The sequence below is a fragment of the Pantherophis guttatus genome, chromosome 4 (assembly GCF_059756535.1).
Source record: "Pantherophis guttatus breed Tessera chromosome 4, ASM5975653v1, whole genome shotgun sequence".
Taxonomy (NCBI): Eukaryota; Metazoa; Chordata; class Lepidosauria; order Squamata; family Colubridae; genus Pantherophis; species Pantherophis guttatus.
The window spans coordinates 123,041,550-123,062,796 of NC_142066.1; the positions used below are offsets into that span (position 1 = coordinate 123,041,550).

The 21,247-nt window shown below is 34.9% G+C and overlaps 1 protein-coding gene across 2 annotated transcripts in view; it reads right to left on the minus strand.

Annotated features, from left to right (window-relative positions):
* Positions 1 to 2,775: 2,775 nt before the first annotated feature.
* The window catches only part of AHR (aryl hydrocarbon receptor), a 60,330-nt gene continuing 41,858 nt past the window's right edge, over positions 2,776 to 21,247 (minus strand). For both annotated transcript variants that reach the window (XM_034402175.3, XM_060685680.2), the window contains 9 exons: positions 20,551 to 20,669; positions 19,209 to 19,298; positions 18,158 to 18,281; positions 16,027 to 16,157; positions 13,089 to 13,291; positions 12,073 to 12,182; positions 11,177 to 11,318; positions 8,581 to 9,835; positions 2,776 to 5,656 (listed from right to left, as the gene is read on the minus strand). In XM_034402175.3, coding sequence (XP_034258066.1) covers positions 5,504 to 5,656; positions 8,581 to 9,835; positions 11,177 to 11,318; positions 12,073 to 12,182; positions 13,089 to 13,291; positions 16,027 to 16,157; positions 18,158 to 18,281; positions 19,209 to 19,298; positions 20,551 to 20,669 — 2,327 coding nt within the window. In that variant the 3' untranslated portion in view covers positions 2,776 to 5,503. The remainder of the gene's footprint in view (positions 5,657 to 8,580; positions 9,836 to 11,176; positions 11,319 to 12,072; positions 12,183 to 13,088; positions 13,292 to 16,026; positions 16,158 to 18,157; positions 18,282 to 19,208; positions 19,299 to 20,550; positions 20,670 to 21,247) is intronic.

The window sequence follows — 21,247 nt, forward strand, 5'->3', positions numbered from 1 at the left end:
GAATTGGATTATCTGTTCAGTTTCCAGTTGAGTCTTACATGCAACACTTCACATCATAAGGAATATTATATGCAGCCATTATAACCTTTGAGATCAGTGAGCACTATGAATACATATTCAGCTCCAACCCAATCCTTTCCTATGTTGGTTTATCCTATTGTTTTTTTTATCTCTTTTCCAATAAATGAATTGTGGCATCAAACTGTTCCTGTTTTTCACTGTGAAGACTGGTCAAAGATCATAATAAAGATATTTGATGACCAAAAATCTCTTACACAAACAAAAAGGAAAACAAAGATATCTTTAAATTTAAAGATAAATTGCGGATAATATGCTGGTTTGCTCAGGGACCAAACCAGAGGTGGATTAAAGATTGACAGCAGACTCCATCTTCTGTCCTTGTTCTTTGCTCTTTTTGGTTATCATATTGATGTATTTTAATTGTGATCTTTTTTCAATGTTTATTTTATGGTTCTATTATTTTACTTCTGTTTACACTCATTTCATTTTCATCTTTATTATTATTGTAAGATGCTTAGAGTAGTCCCATGGCAAAGTAAGCGGTAAATAAATTTAACAAATAATAAATAAACCTAAAGCAAAGCATTTTTCCAACATTTATCCCAATCATAAGGTTTAAAGCCAATCTTTTTTAGAGTCATATTTTTAAACCTGACCAATTTTGAATAGCATACTTATTTATTCATTGTTTATGTAACAGCTCACCTCATTTATGTGAGTCTGGGTGGCTTATAAATAAACAAACACACACAACCAAAAATAACCAAAATCGTAATAACCAACATAACCTGTGGAAGAGTGCAGTCAATCTCACTAACAGTATCACTATTTTGCAGGTTGCACACCAACGCTAGCAGATCCCAAGGCAGGAGGTAAAGCTATATTTTCAGCTGTTTCTGGAAGGTCAGTAAATAATGCAGGTGTTAGAAAGCACAGTTTAAGAGATTCAATTAAAAAAAATTTATTCGAAAGAAACTAAAATACAAACAGGAGATAATTAAACAAACTAATCAGAATTGAATTAATCTCTGTTGAAATACAGACCAAACTCTCTCCATATGAAACCAGTCTGTGGTTTCTTACCAAAAGGTTTTCTCCTAATTATTTTTTCTCCAATCAAAAGGTGGAGTGAAGGAAGAATTCACTTTTTACAAGGTGTATTAGAGTAGATTTCCTATTCATATCGCCACATTAATTATCCCTCTTATTTGCATAACTTTGTGGAAAAAAATTTGGATTTTCACTGTTTCAAACTCAGTTTCCTAGTGGTGTCCTAATTCAAACAAGAGATTGTTGTTTTATTTGTTCAGTTTTTTTTCATCCCCCATTCCCTCACAATTTTTGTGTCTTTTTCCAAATTTGATCTTTCCTTCTTGCTTCTTTTGAGTCTCCCTCCAAACTAATTTTTAGTTTGATTGTGGCACAACTCTGAATCCAGCTATTTTTAATTCTGAAATATTGTAATAAGTAACTTTGTATAGGTAGTTCGTGGCTTATTGTGACCAGAATTTCCATTACCAAGCAAAGTAATTGTTGAGTGAATTGTGTGGTTTTGCTATCAATTTTGCCATGGTTGTTAAGCAAATCACTGCACTTATTAAAGTGATTTTGGCTTCTCCCATTGACTTTGCTTATCAGCAACCAATAGGGAAGATTCTACATGGCGATCACATGACTCTAGGAGACTGCAGTCATCATAAATACATGTGCCTGAATTTTAATCAGCTGACAATGAGGATCTTGCAATGGTTTATGTGCAAGGACCAGTCACATTACTTTTTTCAGTGCTCTTGTAACTTTGAATCTCTAAATAAATGGTTGGAAATTGAGAATCCAGAGCCCAAAATCCCTTCTTGTTTCAGGTGTTTTTTCAAATCTCAGAATAATGTGCACAACCAAAAAAAACCTGGTATATTTCATCCTAGCAAAACTATGTATAGTGGTAATTTTTTAAAAATTGCTTTGGTATTTTTAATGCAAACTTGACTAAAAATCTTATTTTAATTATTAATTTTATAATTAAAAAAATTAAAATTAATGGTTAGATATTGCAAGAAAGGAATACCATACATATTATCTATTCTAAATATTCACTAGAATGGAGTTTTAGTAGTAGGATAATACACTGAGAAATATTTCTTCAGAACTGAAATACTATGGTCCCAACCCAAGGATTTTCACATATAACTGCATCCACCAAATACCAGCCAGATTTACATTCTGATGTAGGAATTCAGTAGTTATTTCTAGATTCAGTCTAGAATGGAATCAGTGCTATTGCCCTCACGGCATCCTAATATTTAAACACATAATTTTATGTACATACATCAACTTTATGAAGCATTTTGAGAGTTGATGGGTTCAAGAAATAGTTTTATACTGCTGTCTACTTGACCAGTAAACAAATCTAAATAGCATCAAATAAACCTTAGATCTTGACTTTATTTCTATTTATTCCATTCTCAATTCTACTTGTAATTATAATTTGTTTTGTCAGTAAAATGATAAGAATATCCCAAGTATTTGATGTATCCAGAAAACATGTTATTATTGAAAAACAACCTATAGTCACTGAGTAATTCTTGTGTTGGTAGCCACAGTGATTGAAGGATTTATGCAAGAAATTACTGTAGGGGAAACACTTCTGAAAACAAAGTTTGATGACGTAGTATCAAATGTCTGTATTTTCCCCTAGTAATGTGTTTTTCATAAAATAAGCCAAGTATGATGTAAAATAAATTATGGATCAGGATATTCAGGACATATTTTATTACCATATATTAAGCTTTACAAGTTTTACTGAAGCTTATCAAAAGCACTACAAAATTATAACCTTACAGAGAAGAAATTAATTGTATAACATAAAACATAGACAAAAGGGGAATGGGGAATGAAGGGAAAGAGAAAAAGTCAAGACATAAACTACAAAAGGGTGCACTAATACTGATTAAAACTAGGCAATAATTTCTTTGGAATGAGGGGAAGACAGGTAAGTTTTCAAGGGATGAAGTTAGAATTTCATTGCTTTTAAGAGTATGATGTAGATCAAAAGTGCAACACCAATACACAGGTTTGTTGTATATAGGCACAACCTAATGAAAAAAAAACCAGCTGATATTATGCATAACATAAACTAACTTACAATAAGGCAGCACACAGTTTGTATTGCAACCTTGGCACTTACGTGATTGGATAATATTTGGCATAGCAGTGAAATGATACATAGAATTTTTTTGTTGTGGCTTTCCCCACATTTTTCTTTTTATATAAAAAGTATGCTATCCCTTTGAACCTTGACTTTTTAAAGTAGGTTTTCTGATTGTTAACATCAGAATGGTAATGTAATGGTAATAGTAATCATACACATTTTTTTTAAAAGCAACAGAAATTATTTAGAAACAAGACCATATGAAATTTTCAGAAATAATTAAGTTATTACCGAACTAATAAATTTAGAGGATGGGCAGAGCAAAACTTCTAGTGCCTTATGAGACAATATGGATCAAAAATCATGTTTATTTATGAATGTTATTTGATTGTAGTATGCAATTAAGAAGTACTTTTTAAAGCTGTTTAAAAGTTGTGCTAGTTGTTAAACTCAAAAGTTTTACAAATTACTTAACAATCTTTGCTAGATCAGTATTACAAAACTTGGGGAGCATTTTTTTAAAAATGTAACTCATTTGAATCACTTGAAACCAAGTCACCTAGTCATGCCCTACAAAACATTCCTTGTATTCTTTTCATTAAATTTGACTGAAAGTTATTTCAACAAAAATCTGAACATACTCCTGAGGCAGTATTTTCATAAAAAAAAAAAAATCAACCAATACTATCTTGTAATTTGTGATATAGTTATGCAATATATGTTATGTGTATTGATAACAATTTAAAATTAACTTCTTTAAAGTATTTTATAATGTTATAAATGGAACTTATTATATGTTAACTACACATCATATATTGGCATTCATTTGCCTGTACATGTATATTTCTTGCCCTCACTTAAACTACTACAAAACACCAAACATTGGTGCTTACATTACTAAAAAATCTTCAGGTTTAAAAAATCCCTAATACTAGGGATTTTTCTTTACATTTTAAAACACAATTTAAAGTATCCTTTCTCTTGTAAGGATATTTTCTTTCTAAATTTGAATTAAAATAAATTTTAAATTTTATCAGGTGAACAAAGATATTTAAAGTGAATTTGCAAAATAGAAAGAGCTTTTTCTTTCAGAGTGCAATCATCAGGGATGTTTAATGTCAGTGGACTCTTTTCCCACTGAAACAGAAGGAAGGAAACAGCAGCCGATCAATATGTGACTTGGTGTAGAAATGTTAGCTAAAGTAAAAGTTAGTAGTATTTACTACTGCTATTTATGCTATTTTTTAAAAAATTAACCATTCAATAACAATTTTAATTGAATTATTTGCATAGAACAGGGTTATGCTTTAAAAAAAAAGACTTCTGAGTAAGCATTGCAACACAAGATAAGGCACATGTTTTTTTTCTGTAATATATGAAATTCAAAAACAATTTCTAGGAGATGAATACTCCTACAAGATGCCTGTTTTACCCTGTTCTACCTGAAGAATGCAAAAAAGCAACTGAACATAAAATAAAAAATCTTAACCTCTTACCTGAAGCCCTAAAAAAGCAGAATTATACTTAGTAGAAATAGAAATCTAAAGTAATATCCTTCGCTTTCAAACAAACCATAGCAACAAAAGAACAGCCATAAAATGCAGGCTACTGGTTTTCATAATGACTAACTTCTCCTTTCCTACAAGTGCCTTTTGAAGATAATGAAGCTACTTTGTGAGGCACTTGGGCTAACTGTAAAGAAGTAATGCAATGAAATTTGTTGTACAAAACCTAAAACTGCATTTCATTTTTTTCTATCAAACTTTCTATTAAAGTGCTAGAACCTGAAGTATAAAATAAAAGAAGAAATGGAAAATCATAAGCAAGTATGCAATTAAACTATATGCTTTACTTGCTCTTCTGACTAGAACACCAGGTTCAAAAAAGCTTGAAGTAATGTATGAAATTTTTATGCTATTCCAAATAAGATTCTCAGAGTATCCATTTTATTTTTAAAACAATAAAACCATTTGCCTTATCTTATGCTCTAAGTGTGATGCAGCAATTATATTACAATGGTGCATACTCTCACTGACATGTGCACACTTTTAGGCTATAGAAATACCGTGTTTCTCCGAAAATAAGACCCTGTCTTATATTTTTTTGAACCCTGAAATAAGCACTTGGCCTTATTGTCATGAGCTCAAAAGCCCGATTCGGCTTATTATCAGGGGATGTCTTATTTTGGGGGAAACAGGGTAGCTCCAACTTCCACATATAAATATCAAGTTTTGAATGATGTATTCTATATGCATGCATATTAAGTGCAACGTCTGATTTTCATTCTCCACTTAAGAATCTTGTTCAAACTCTCTGCAAGACTTTGCTGCTGAACTACACAAAACCGTTAGATGCTAAATCTGAGAATGATCTGGATTCTGTTGAATGACGAAGTGGCTGAAGATGTGTCCCAGATTGAGTGCTGACAGCATCTAATTGCTGCAGATAATCATCATGCAAGTTTTCTTCAGCAAATATATTCTGAAACTGGAAAACAGAAAATTTTTATTAAATAGAAATCATCCAATCTATCTTAATCTACAACAAGGTAAAAATGATATTACACCCAGAAAAAATAATTTTATTGCTTTAACAGAAAGAATTGGACTTAACTAATTGTCCCAGGTTGCACTGAAACCAATATGAATTTATTCATTATGAAAAGTTAAGTCAACCTGATTTCAAAATAGTTAATATAGGAGTGGTTAATCCCCCACTTTTCTATTGGACAATGCTTTTGTCTTATCCTCAGACTACTGTGGAGGCAGCCCAAAGTTATATTTAGTTATTCTATTATTAATCAAACAACACTATTTGTATTTGTCTCTCTTTTCAACAAAAATCTTGCTTTATAAAAACATCTATGACATCTTAATGATAATGTCTAGTTACTGGGACATTATAGCATGAACAGAGAGACTATACTGGCTTGCACAGAGCTATCTGGTTGTGGCTTTGAAGACAAAATAGACTTGCTATTATATTCAGGTCCAGTGGCCCATCTGTAGGCTGTTACACTGGTCTGTAGGGGGAAAACAGCTACCTGACTTAAACAGAGGAAAAAATCACTCTTGGGTTACATTTCAGATTAGCTTGTTATAGGTTTTTCTCAGGGCTTGACAAATAAATTTCAAAAAATATATTTCCTGTATATTTTATTATTTAATATTAGAGGCAATCCATTTGGAGTATACTTCCACATCATTTTGTCTATTTCATGTGCTACTTCTGAGTCCTAGTGGGTATCACTTGCTATTAGCTGTGCTATTTTCTTGGACTAGGCCAAGATTCTAAATGAATGAATGAATATCCTACCTGAATGATTAACTGGATGTAGTATAGCAGGGGTGAAATCTAAAATTTTTCTCTACCGGTTCTGTGGGTGTGGCTTGGTGGGGTGTGTGTCCTGTGACTGAGTGGGCGTGGTGAACTCAATGTTACTCATAGCCACGCCCAGTCAGTCACAAGACTCCCCACCACCAAGCCACGCCCACAGAACCCAGTAGGAAAACTTTTTACATTTCTATTCTGCCTTTTCCCTTTTTGCAAGATGCCTGTAGCTGCAGCCTCTCTTTTTTCGCTGTGCCTAGAGGTGATTCTTGTGCTGAAAGATGCAGCGGCTGCAGGCTTCTTACAAATGAACGTTACCGGAGCTGCTCCCCTTCTTGAACGTGGCCTTGCCCCGGAGCCACCACCCGCTCGCCACCCACTCTCCTTTCGCTTTGGGTCGGGCCTAGGGCCCAAGGACGCACTATTCCCTGGAGCCCTGGAGCTGCCGCCTGCTTTGACTGGATCAGGGAATGCACCATTCCCTGATCCCGGCCTTGCCCTGGAGCTGCCACCTGCTCTCCCTTTGCCACGCGGGGTGTCCTTACCTTTCTCTCACAGCTGGCTGCCAGGGAAAGCAAGCACCCAAAAGTTACCAGAGCCACTCTCCTTCTTGAATGTGCCACCGCTATCGCCGCCCTGGTCCATGCGCAGGCTGCACAAGTGCACACCCAACCTGCCGCTGATGAATGAATGAAATAAATGGTGTGCGCTTGTGCATCCGGCACATGGACCAGGGCGGTGATGGCTGCGGCGCATTCATGGAGAGCGGCTTTCGGGCGCTTGCTTTCCCTGGCAGCCAGCCATGGGAGAAAGGTAAGGACATGCTGTGTGGCGAAGGGAGAGCGGGTTGCAGCTCCGGGGCAAGGCTGGAGTCGGGGAATGGTGCATTTCCCGAATCTGTTGAGGCAGGCGGCAAGCAAGCGATGGCTCTGGAGCCTCAGGAAATGGTGTGTCCCTGGGCCCTGACCCAAGGCAAAGGGCGAGCGGGCAGTGAGCAGGCGGTGGCCGGAGTCAGGGAATGGTGCATTCCCCGACCCAGGCAGGCAGGCAGCGAGCAGGCAGTGTTTCTGGGGCCTCGGGGAATGGCAATCCCTGGGTCACGGCCCCCAACCCAAGGCGAAGGGCGAGCAGGAAGCTTGCGTGGTGGCACCAGCAGAAGCGTTGTGGGGAAGTGGCCCCAAAAGCAGAAGCGCTGTACCCAGAAAGAGAAGGGCAAGAGGGGCCAGTGGGCTGCAGAGATGAAGGCAGTGGTGCTCCAGGAGAGAGGGTGGATGTCCTGGGGCTGCACATGCAGTGCCGCCACCACTGCCTCTCTTGGCCACAGCGCATGTGCAGAGGCACAAAAAAACAGGTTACTTCCTGGTTAAAACCAGGAAGTAATGACTTCTGGGTGGGTGGGTGGAGCCTCGAGCTTCCACCACTACCAGTTCTCTGAACTGCTGGCCATCATCACAACCAGATTGGCCAATCCAGTGTGAGCAGGAAGCATTTTACCCCTGTTGTATAGGGAAGAGTTCACAGGCACATCAACAGAGCTCTCTTATATGCCTCCTATGGCACTCCTACTATTTACGTGCCTTTCTTTTCAGGCATTTTATAAAGTTAATTTGAAACATGTTTTCAAAAGCAATTTGAAATAATTAAATACATAATTTTTTTAAAAAAATATTGTTTCAGACTAACCCACTAAATATTCAAACAACCAGAAGCACAACAATCAATTGAAATTTCCAAGCACAATTTTTTTTTAAGGATCATCTGTTAATTTTGTACAATACTGTTCCCTTTAAGATTTAGAACGATTAGGCATAAAGACTTCCAGAAATCTAACAGGTTGCTTGCCTGTTGCTCCTAAATAGTCAGGAATCAGAAAAGAACCTTAATTATTCAGAAGTCTTAGTATGAATATAATGTATTATTTTATCCCTGTTAGTTTCTGACTAATTTAATTGAATGAATAATAGAAGAATAATATTGAGAAGATAAAACTGGAATTTTCTATGTTTTGGCTTACTATAGCAATGAGCACATGTAACAGTCAAAAACGCTACAAGACTGTTTTAAAAGTGTTATTTCCATACCTTGTTTGATGGCTGTTGTTCCAATAATACAGGATCATACTGCATTTGCTCTGACCCGTTTGCCTGGGCTTCGGACACACACTGATACATTGACAAAGCACCAGCATAGCATGCCTCCGAAGTTTCTGTAACTTGCTGAGAGTTCTGCTCACAGGACTGACTTTCAGGGACTTGAAAACAGCTGAGAAAATCTAAATCAGAAGAACTTGGAAAAGTAGACAGATTAAAGTTTTCAGTGAAAAAGTCTACCTCTGTAAAATCTGGGAATTGTGACATCATGCTGGTAGGTTGCTTGTAAGGGGTATATTCCTCTCTACAGGCATATGATGCTGTACTGTCTTCAGATTTGTAAGGGAACTCCTGAGTTATTTCTTGTATTTCAGAAAAGTCAAATGGTTGTATCTGCTGTTCAGAAGGATTAAGAGTTGTGCTGTTGAGAGAGTTCCAGTCTGCGAACATTCCATTTACCTGCATGTGCTTCATCTTCTGGCACAGTTGCTGTTGCTGTGGCAACTGCTGTTCCATCATTGTTGATATCTGCTGTTGATCTATTTGCTGCTGCATTAAACAAGCAGAATTCTGAAAAATGGGCTCCTGCTGCTGGCAACTTGAATACAAGACATCTGTCTTATTTAAAGACTCCTGAACATAGGTCAAGATTTCATCAGTTATATCACCATCTCTAATGTCATCCACACCAGCAAAATCATTCTTAAAAAACTCATCGTCCTGCTGAAAATTAAAGTCTATACCATTAAAGTCAGACTCGAGCATATTCATGATACTGAACAATTCACAGTTTTTGTTATCCTGAAAAAGCCCTACATTTTCTTCAGGGACCATCAAGTTACTATCTTGAGGACAGTCAGTCAGCTCTTGTTTGAGGATGCTATTATTCCCTACTGATAAAAGACCATCCTGCCAATTTCTGGCCATCATGCTGCTCAATTCACCTCTAGTGTCTGCAAAAAAGTCCCTCTCAAGAGAGATTTTATTTGAAGCAGGTGGGCAAAGATAAACTGATTCATCCTGCTGCAACATTGCTCCCAAAAGTGAATTGGGATCAACAGATTCTTTGCACAGTGCAACCTTGGAAGCAGCTCCTTTTCCAATACCACTTTTAACCTTTGTCTGAGATGAATCCATTATACCAGGCTGAGGAAATGCTACTTCATACAATACAGCCTCACCTGTAGCAAACATGAAAGGCAGTTTCATATTGCGCTTTCGTAAATGCTCTGCCCCCTCTTCATCTCTGAATTGAAAAATACAAAGAGAGTAAAAATAATTGAATTTCAGTACTGAAATATTCAGTGAAATATCTCAATGTGCATAGAAATAAATCTAATAGAAAATCTAGATTGTTAATAATTATAAGTAGATTATAATCTATTAATTTATTATTAAAATGAGTTTAATCTGTAGAGAAAAGGAGCTTACAGGATTTTATGCATAATTTTATTCATAAATTATGAATACATAAGAAATCTAAATTAGTAAAAATAACACTTGCAGGATGGGGGGGGGAACATATCATTAAACTGATCACTGTATAATTCTTTGCGGCCATACAAGAATTGTATTCCCAAACCAAGCTTATTTGCTTTTTTATTTTTTATTTTAAAAATCAAGTTTACAATTAGCAATAGCACTTAGACTTATATACCACTTTACAGTGCTTTACAGCCCTCTCTAAGCGGTTTACAGTCAGCATATTTCCCCCAACAATTTGGGTCCTCATTTTTACCCACCTCAGAAGGATGGAAGGCTGAGTCAATCTTGAGCCTGGTGAGATTTGAACTGGCAAATTGCAGTCAGCCGGCAGTCAGCAGAAGTAGCCTGCAGTACTGCACTCTAACCACCGTGCCACCATGGCTCAATGTTTGGGATTTTTTGCTTACTTGTTTGTTTTTAAACAATGATTTCCCTTCCTCCAATACTATCACAGAGAATTTCTTTTTTTAAAAAAAAAAACTGATTACAAGAAGAATGGATTAAAATTCAAAAAGGGGACATGACTGAGCATATTTATAATTTATGCATATCCTATTTTCTATTTTTACTTCTGTGTGAAATGTATCCATTCATTCTTTAATGTCATAAGGGACTATTTTTTATCAACAATAAAAAATGCTTCTATTAATAATTTAATTAAGTTTTATTCCACCCACTTTATTTTATAAAAAGGATTCCTTTAATGATCGATTCTTAAACATTTGGCTTCTATGTTTCAAATCTAAAAACATAAAATAGTAGGGAAAAATATTTGAAATGGCCACAAATCTTCAGTACTTCATTTACTTAGAAGAGTATAAAAATGATTGCAACCACAAACAGCTTTGTGAAATATAAAAAGTCTGAGAACAATAATCAAAATTTAATGGCAATACTATGTTTCAGCAGTATACATTTCAGATTATTTACTTTAAAACAAACCATACTAATTATATGAATTATGAACATTTTGGACTTTTCATCATCAAATATACCTCTCTGAAATAATAAGGACAATAAGTCAGCCCTGATTTATATTAGTATATGCTGATTTAACTGATTTATGAGTTGATAGTTATAACTTATCTTGGCAGCTACTTACGTAAGAGGTCTCTGTGTGGCAATGATGTAATCTGGTCTTCCATTTTTATAAACTAGGCGAGCATTCGCTTGAACCCAGGCCCATCGATTTTCCTTGGTAAGAAGTCTAAACACTGTCATACCACTCTCTCCAGTTTTTATCACTAAAAATAAATACAGAAATATTTCAATTAATTTAATTAGATGTAACATTCATATTTATTACTATACTTTCATCAATTTCTTATGCAGCTGAGTAAACCATAACTTGGGTGAAAACAAAATTGAAGATCTTAACACTCTTAAAATATCATAATAATTACCTACAATAGGTCTGGCACCCAACAGATCAACCACTATACATTAGTTATCAAAATTGTCCACCATTTATTAGAGGAGCAATATTTAAATAGGATAAAGATACCTTTTACCTGCTGTTCTCTATTGATGAAACACAGAGCTGTTTATTAGAACAAATGAAACATGATCACAATACTTCCATGAAGGAAAGGGGAAGAATGTCTCTGATAGAACATTTTTAGTAGAAGTTCAATCAATCAACATAAAATGTTGATTTAAAAATATTTAAATACAGAAAAATACTGCAATACATTCTAAGTTTGGCCTTTAGAAAAATGCTTTAATAAACATTTTAATATACATATTATGAAAAAGGATCTAGTGGCAAAAAATATAGAGTGGGATGTGATCAGAATATGTAGGTTCAAGCAAAAATAATTCACATGGGCATGTTAAAATACTGCCTCTTCCAACATAAATTTATACTTAGTAAAAGGAGATGTTTAAAAGAAAGTTAGAAAAGAAAAGAAAAGAAAACGTATGTTAGGATATACTTAAAAACTTATTCTGGCACTTATTTTTCTCCTTATCAAGACTTCATCAAGATATATCTCTTACTTCTGACATGGTTCTCAGCACAATAAAGCATATCGGCTGCATGGATAAACTGGTATCCTGTTCCTCTCATGCAAAGTTCTGCCTCAGTATAACCCAGCACAATTCTTCCCCTGCAAGATATATTTGACACTATTTTTTATCAGTCACTCAAAGAAAAACAAAATTACTAACCACATCATCCGTATCAGCATTCAATAGGTCAATTGGAAAGATCAGCTACAAGCAAGAACATTACTACAACTGTTCTTCACAACAGAATGAGTGGAAATGTCAGAGCATCTGTTTAAATAATGGGAAAAAGTGAAACACGGTCTGGCTGTCTGCAGTTACTATCTCAAGATATCAGTCCTTGAACTGTACAGAATCAGCAGGGGCTGTTCTGACCAGGATTTATGACTTTTCCAAACCTTGGGGGAAAAGAAAAAAAATGTTCTGGGGCATGTGACCCTCTAAGCAGAGATTAAGACAACTGTTTTACCTATTCCCAGGAGCAAAACAGGTTCTTGGGTTGGGAGAATGTTACAAACAATGCTGCCCTCTCTTTTAATAATACTCAAGAGGCAATTCTAAAAGGCATGCGCCTTTCAGAATCCCCAAGAAAAGCCTTAAGAGGAGTATGGGCATCCCACTTTTATTTTTAAATGTTTTGTGGGCATGAGAAAAACGGGAAAAGAATGCATATTGTTACCTAGTTGTGATTGATGTTGAAATTGTCTGAAAATATTTGTTAGAGAAAAGTAAGATGAATATTAAACAAACAAACAAACCAAACAGCAATGTGGGGCAGAAAACTGAATATAACATAATTTAGAGGATTTTGCTAACAATAGTTGTATAGAAAAATGACCTATCCAAATGTAGCTGCCTTCCTAAATAAATGTCTAAAACCTATTCTTTGAAAAGTATCAGTGGATTATGATTATTCTTAGCAATAATTAGCAATAATGTTGGAATTATGGTATACAACTCAGCAAACATGCGCAAGAATATTCATTATTTATCTTTTTTTAACTTACTTTGCATCACAGCCAATTGGTGTGAAATCTAGCTTATGTTTGGTTCTGAAAATAAAATTCTTTGTACGAATTTCAAGAATGGAAGGTGGCTGAAGTGGAGTAGCCACTGCAAACAAAGCCAACTGGGGCGATATGACAGTTCCATCTTTCCCTTTCTTGTTCTGACCATGAAGAAACTTCAATCGCCCTTGAAAATTCATAGCCTTTAGAGAAAAAAAAACAAGCATATAATCATATTCTTTAGTTTTAATCCATATTTCTCTGTTCGCAAAAGACAACTGAAGTTAAAGAGAAAGTGAAAGAGAAATTTGCAATTCACTTATTACTGGTAGTCCTGGACTTACAACTTTGTTTAGTCATCGTTCAAAGTTACAATGGCATTGAAAAAGTGGCTTATAATTGTTTCTCACACTTACGACCACTGTAGCATCCCTATGGTCATGTGATCCAAATTTGCGTGCTTGGCAACTGGCATGTATTAATGACAATTACACTGTCCCAAGGTCATGTGATCACCATTTGTAACCTTCTCAAACAGCTTCTGATAAGCAGTCAATAGGTGAAGCCAGATTCATTTAACAACTGCATGATTTACTTAACACATATGATTTGCTTAACAACTATAGCAAAAAAGATTGTAAAATGGGGCAAAACTCATTTAACCATGGCTTTGTAGTGGAAATTTGGGGCTAAATTTTGGTCTAAGTCAAGTATCATTAACACTTTGGTATATAGGTAGTCCTCTACTTACAACCATTCAGCACTGAAAAAAGTGACTTATGACCATTTTTCACACTTGCAGCATCTCTGTGGTCACATGATCAAAATTTGGTCACTTGGCAACTAGCATATATTTATTACGGTTTCAGTATCCCAGGGTCATGAGATCACCATTTTTGACATTTTTACTTTGACAAGCAAAGTAAAAAAGGGGAATCCAGATTCACTTAACAACCATGCTATTAACTTAATAACTGTGGTGATTCATTCAACGATTTTGGTAAGAAAATAAAATGGAGCAAAACTCTCTTAACAACTGTTTGCTTACCAACGGAAATTTTGGGCTCAGTTGTGGTTGTAAGTCGAGGACTACCTGTATTAATGTTAACGTTTCTTGATAGACTATTAATTATTACTCCAAATTAAAATACTTCATGATAGTTTCTGGCTGCAGGTCAAATATGAAAACCAAAGCAAGCAGTTTGCTGAAATCTCTATTCAAGGGATGTTCTTTCCTTTCCAACTTTATGGTGCAAAGCAGTGTCTCAAGCGCAGTTTAAAATCTGACCATTCTCTTCTATTATGTCAAGAAAGAAATTCTAGTAAAGACAAAGAGACAAATAAACGGGGATGACTTAAAGCAACTTAGATCCTTCAAAATCTTGGGAGTTACTTTTCAGTCCTCTGACATTTGAAGGTTTGCCTCAGAATAATAACTAAGGAAGTTTTGTGATTATCCCAAGCTTTCTTTTTCATTGTGAGTGGCACTGAAATACCCTTTAAAAAATCCAAGATAATCTGACATGTGCAATGGCTCCAAGGTGCCAAGATGTATAAACATTTTTAACTATTGGAAGGCATTCAAGGACTGTACTTCAATCTCGTACTGTGATCCTTATGCATATTGAAGACTGAAATTAGAAATGGCATTCTTTGAAGGAGAGACGTAAGATAAGGTTAAGGTTTAGCTTAAAAAAATGTTTTTTATTGCAACTCTGATCTTCCTCATATTCTTATAGAATCCGTTAAGATATCCATAAAGGAAAGAGCTTCTTGTGAACTTAAAATGGGTGCCATGTAATTATCCTAAAGCCAAATATTTAGAACCAGTGGGCTCTAGTATTTAAGGCACCAGGAGAAACCAGGAAAGTGTAGTTCTAGTCCTACCTGAGGCCTAAAGCTAGCTAAGTGACTTTGGGACAATCATTCTCTCTCAACCCAACCCACTGTTCATTACCCAATGTTCATTATCTTCAGTTACTTATAAAAGAAGTAAACTCAGGATAGGAGATTAACAATAATTAAGAACTATTTTGACTTAAGAAAATTTGTTCTTGCCTGCCTAATAAGCAGGATATTGCTATTTGTAAACATTCCATTTTATTATGGAAAATATGTTTAATTTATGACTTAACGTAATAGCATTGTCTGTCTGCTGTTTATTCTTTTCAGATATTGAAGATTCATAAATCACAGTTTGCAATGTGTGAATTCTAGAAGTTAGCAATGTTTTAGTAACCTTTGTAATGTTTTGGCTATTTTCCTTTGCTTTGCTATTGAATGTGGTATGTGTAGAAGTAAATCTGATTAATTATTGCTCTTATTTCCTAGTGTAGGCCAAATTATTAACCCAAAAGGTCAAGGGAATCCTTCTTGCATCCAGAATACATGTATATCTGATTTTCATTTTTTCCTATGCTATTTAAAACTATATTTTCAGAATTCTTTCAAAAATCTTCTTCCAACTTTTCAGTAGATTGCTATGGTAGCCTGCCCTCCCTAGCTCCATTTACTTTTCTGGGAATGAGGGAAAATTGATAGAACAAGAACTTTTATGAATTCTAATATCTCTTTATAATGGTCCCACCCCTCTTCTTTTCCTTTTATGCAGTAGAATTCTGCTTCTAGTAGTATGGCACAACTGGAGGTTTCTTATGGCACATTAAAATATACTATACACAATTTGCAAAATAGTCTTGAGACGTAATGACCTACCAAATTTAGCTACTTTCAAAGAGTCAGCATGGCATCAATTTTCACTGATTGTTTGTGGTACAAACAATTTATTAGCACATATTATGTATTGTTTTGTGGTAACAGGCATTTATAGGATAATATGTGTAGGATAATGAAGGTGTGGTGGACAAAGATTTGCCATAGAGCATTGCCATCATGAGAAATTAAATCATTCATTAAAATCACATAATTATGTACCCACCAAAAATCCAGATGAATTATCCAAGAGACAGCGTAACCTACAAATGAAATTTCGCTCCATGAAGGACGAATTCTCTGGGGGAAGCTGGTCAGGGTTGTAATATGTTGCTATTTGTTGAAAGCCATTATCTCCTATAGGGGAAAAATAATCTTAGAATCTCTTTGAAGAAAATTTGCATTATAAAACTTGCAATTTAAGGGAGTCTCTGCCCAACCAGACTTTGAATGGCATGCTAAGAGCACTGGAAAAAGGGATGAAGCAACAAAAAGTGAGTGAACAAGAACAATTAAGTGAAATATTAATACTGTTGTATTCAATTACTTTCATTATTATTTAACTGTGACATTTTATTTCTGTCACACACAGAGTGACATTAGATTTTAGAATATGAGATTGTTTCATATGGAAAGGTATATAAAGGCTTTTTCTTCTCTGTTTTTCTTTGCTGAAAACTCATGTAATTTTTTGTTCATAACACAAAACTTCCATTGTTTTCCCATCATTGCTTTTTCTGTTTTCAACATTATTTACTCACTTCTAAACAGACAAATTTAACTGATGTATATTTTTAATTTCAATTCTATCTATCTATCTATCTATCTATCTATCTATCTATCTATCTATCCATCCATCTATCCATCCATCCAACCATTATCTATATCTATATCCATCCATCTATATCTATATCTATATCTATATCTATATCTATATCTATATCTATCTATATCTATATCTATCTCTATCTATCTATCTATCTATCTATCTATCTATCTATCTATCTATCTATCTACCATTTCTCCCCAAAAATAAGATCCTGTCTTATATTTTTTTGAACCCTGAAATAACTGCTTGAGCTTATTGCCATGCGCTCAAAAGCCCAACTGGGCTTATTATCAGGGGCTGTCTTATTTTGGGGGAAACAGGGTATCTATCTATCTATCTATCTATCTATCTATCTATCTATCTATCTATCTATCTATCTACCTACCTACCTACCTACCTACCTACCTACCTACCTACCTACCCACCCATTATCTCTCTCTCTCTCTCTCTCCCGTGTTTCCTCAAAAATAAGACCCTGGCTTATATTTTTTTGAACTCTGAAATAAGTGCTTGGCCTTATTGCCATGCGCTCAAAAGCCCAATTGGGCTTATTATCAGGGGCTGTCTTATTTTGGGGGAAAGAGGGTATCTATCTGTCTGTCTGTCTGTCTGTCTATCTGTCTGCCTGCCTGCCTGCCTGCCTACCCACCCATTATCTCTCTCTCTCTCTCTCTCCCGTGTTTCCTCAAAAATAAGACCCTGGCTTATATTTTTTTGAACTCGGAAATAAGTGCTTGGCCTTATTGCCATGCGCTCAAAAGCCCAATTGGGCTTATTATCAGGGGCTGTCTTATGTTGGGTGAAACAGGGTATCTATCTATCTATATCTATCTTCTATCTATCTATCTATCTATCTATCTATCTATCTATCTATCTATCCATCCATCCATCCATCCATCCATCCATTATCTATATCTATATCCATCCATCCATTCTGTCTCTGTCTCTGTCTGTCTATATACCTACCTACCTACCTACCTACCTACCTATCTATCTACCTACCTACCCACCCATCCACCCACCCACCCACTCATTATATCTATCTATCTATCTATCTATCTATCTATCTATCTATCTATCTATCTATCTATCATCTATCTATCTGTCTGTCTGTCTGTCTGTCTAATCCATCCACCTATCCATACATCCATCTCACACTATCCACTATCATATGGAAAATCAATTCTAATTTACAATTATTGTCTGAATAAATTAAACCTTTAAATTTAATGTACCAAAAATATTTTTATGAGCAAAGTAAACTATATATTTTATAAAGTTGACATGTACTTAAAAATAAGTGATAGTTATTGCTTCTATCTGCTCCAAATTATACTTCTTGAAAAGATTTCAGTTTTTAAACCTTTCCTTTAAAAACTGATAGATATATAAAATTAAGGACACTGTTGTACAGATGTAGTCCTCTGATGTAAAGTAGCAAATGCATTATGAAGTGAATTCTGTAAATTTTAAACTCATTATCTTTCATTGAAACATATGTAGTTGCTTGCAGCTATCAGATCCTCACCTTGCATTATCTGTCCAGAATCTGTGGACTGTATAGGATTAAGAGCCCAGTGAATCTGACGCTGGAATTCTGGTCTATCTTCTGTGTGAATTAATTCAAACACACACTGGTGTATAATGTCAGACTACATCGAAGAAATAATAATAAAAATATTTCAGGCATTTTATTCACCAAATCTGATTACTAGAATGAGCCCCAGAGTTTAACTCAGTATAATTGACAAAATAAGACAGGGAAATGATTTACATGGAAAAAAAACCCCTACTGAATAACTTAAAAGATTTTTTTTATCATTCTGGAACAATATTACTAGCAAAGAAAGGATAGACGATGCATAGGATAGACTAAACATCTAGAATCCAGAAATGTAGGGTCGTTGATGCCTTCTGTGGTTGGTTGATATTTTTTTTTTGCAGAAGTTTCACTCTGTGCAAGAAAACAATCAATGTCTGTAGCCAAAACAACCAAACTCAAAGAGCACCAAGGATACCACAGTTCAAGTATGAATTCCAAATATTCTCTTCAATTGATAACTAGAAGTATGAGGAACAGAAAGGAGTCTGGAGTGGGTTTCTTTAGAAGAGATGTGAACATGGAAATGAATCTAGCCAATTCATCCACAGAAGAGGATTACAGGATATAGTTTGGAATCAAAACTTAAATTTATTTAGTAGTTTAAGAACTAACATATATTTAAGCCACCATATTGCCTTTTAAATAGCATTTCTTAATTTTGAAGGCCTCCTAAATTCATTTGAATGCTTATTATCTGTGCAAGCAGTAGATGACAGTAGGGAGAGACATATACTGAGGACAAACCATAATTTAGTATGATCTGAGAAGTTAACAGCTCTGGAAAAAAAAATATGAACAGAGAGAAAAATGAATAGTTTTCTTTAAAATGAGCCCACAACTTCCTGGATTGTTTGTACACTATACTATTTATTCAGTGAACCAAGGAAGTGATGTTTTAAAAGTTGCATTTCACTAAATAACAACAACATAGTAACAATATGAATTGTTTAAAAAAATCTATAATTAAAATGCATACCTGCTGGAAACCCAAATAATCCTGGATTGTAGAAGACACATAAAATATGTGGGCATCTGATGTGACCACTAGCACAAAGCCATTTAATGCCTGAAGACAATAGCAATATGGTTTTTAAAAAAGCATTGATTTTAAAATGAGTTTAAATGATCATGCATGAACAATTTACTAGTACACAAAATAGCAATAGTGTGATATAATAATTTTAACAGCACTTTGTGAACGCATCCAACAAAGCAGCAGAATTATCTTTCCTATTCTAGCCTTTTTCTTTAAAGTAATGCTTTAGAAAGCACACTGGTTTTTGTAAATAATTTTTTAAGGGACCAAGGGGATGAAATAGAAAAAGAAATCTGGAAAAAAAAAACCCTTTATGTTTTGGGAAGTATTTTTTTTAACACTAAGAGTTAAATATAAAGGCAAAACCTGAAAGGCAATCAGAAGGATTCAAAGAGAAACTGAGGTTTTGTTTTTTTCTTAAATGTAGGATATCTAAATTTTTAGGCTATTGACATACAGTGGCTAAATGGCACTAAAGTGAGATTTTTCAATCATAGATTTTCAGAAAACCAGCATGCTGATTCATATATAAAAATTAACAGTGGATGGATTCATACAGTGCACAAAATAACAATCAAGCAAGCACAATGTCCCTTAGTTTGATGTATTAGGGAAATAAGTGCAATTTGTTGCCAGAAAAATTGCAACCAAACTATTATCCAACATTTGTTTAATTGCCAGGCAAAATTTATTTATTTATAAATCATCTCATATTACAATCTGGGCTGAGAAAGAGAATGCTATCCTGTTAAATCAGTGGAGAAATGAATGATGATTCCCAAAGGTGCTTTTCCAAAAGGCAACTGGACTTTCTTGGGTTTTTTTTTTCTTTGAAAACATTTCCGCTTCTCATCCAAGAAGTTTCTTCTATTCTAAAGAACTGAAGAAGTCTCTTGGATAAGAAGTGAAATGTTCTGAAAGAAAAAAAAAAGTAAAGTCCAGCTGTCTTTTGTAAAACCACCTCTGGGATAATCTTAACCTGGACAATCAAGAATCTCCACAGATGGATATCATCATAACTCTTCCTCAAATAGCAAGCAATTCTGTTAAGAGATTAGTAATTCAGAAGTCCATGAAATTGGGGAAGTGATTCCTTTTATTAAAGTAGAAAAACAAAGGAAAGGCAAAAAAGTAACAACAAAAAAGAAGAAAACCTCCAAGAACACTCCCAAAATTGTATTAATAATAATAATAACTGGGCAGACCCAAGGCAATATAAAGTTCCTTTGTACATTGCTGTAAGAAATTCCTTTGAAATATTCACAGTAATGATGATAATTACCTGCAGCAAAAGTTCACCTTCTAGCATATTCATTCTCCCTCTGGTCTGCACGGTGCTGTTGTTGCTGTCCTGCATGCTGTTTCTTTCAGGCTTTGCTGAACTTCTTGACTTCAATGTAACTGTAGGCAAAAAAAATGAAACATTCAAAACGTATTATAAGCATTTCACAGAAGTTAATTGGATAAATGTACCCAATCAAAATGTAATTTTGAAATAATATTAATAAAATGCATAATTTACCACTGTGTGTAGACAATATGAAATATAAAGGAAAATAAAAGCAATACAGCAACAGAAAAATTCTATCTAGTTACCATAAGCAAACAGTTATATTGGTATAAAATGCACAAATTCTTAACCTATTTCTACTCTGATTTGCTAGGAAATGGTGTTATTCTGATTCTGGGTGTGCAAGAAATACTAAGCAAACCCCTCTGGCTTTGCTTGATCCTCCCTTTATACCACCAGCCAATGGAGAACCAACTGCCCAACACAGCAATATTGCAATTGGCAGATTGCTTTGCTGATGGGTTTAGGCATCCTCCCACTTCTCCATTTTGGAAAAAAAAAAGTAAGTTCTTGATGATTGGATATCTACCAAGGATGCCAAGCCAATCAAGCAGCAGTCCGTGAAATATTAAGTCAGCTACATTTTAAAGAAATGTTATGTCTGTTTCAAAGGCCATCCCAAATTGTT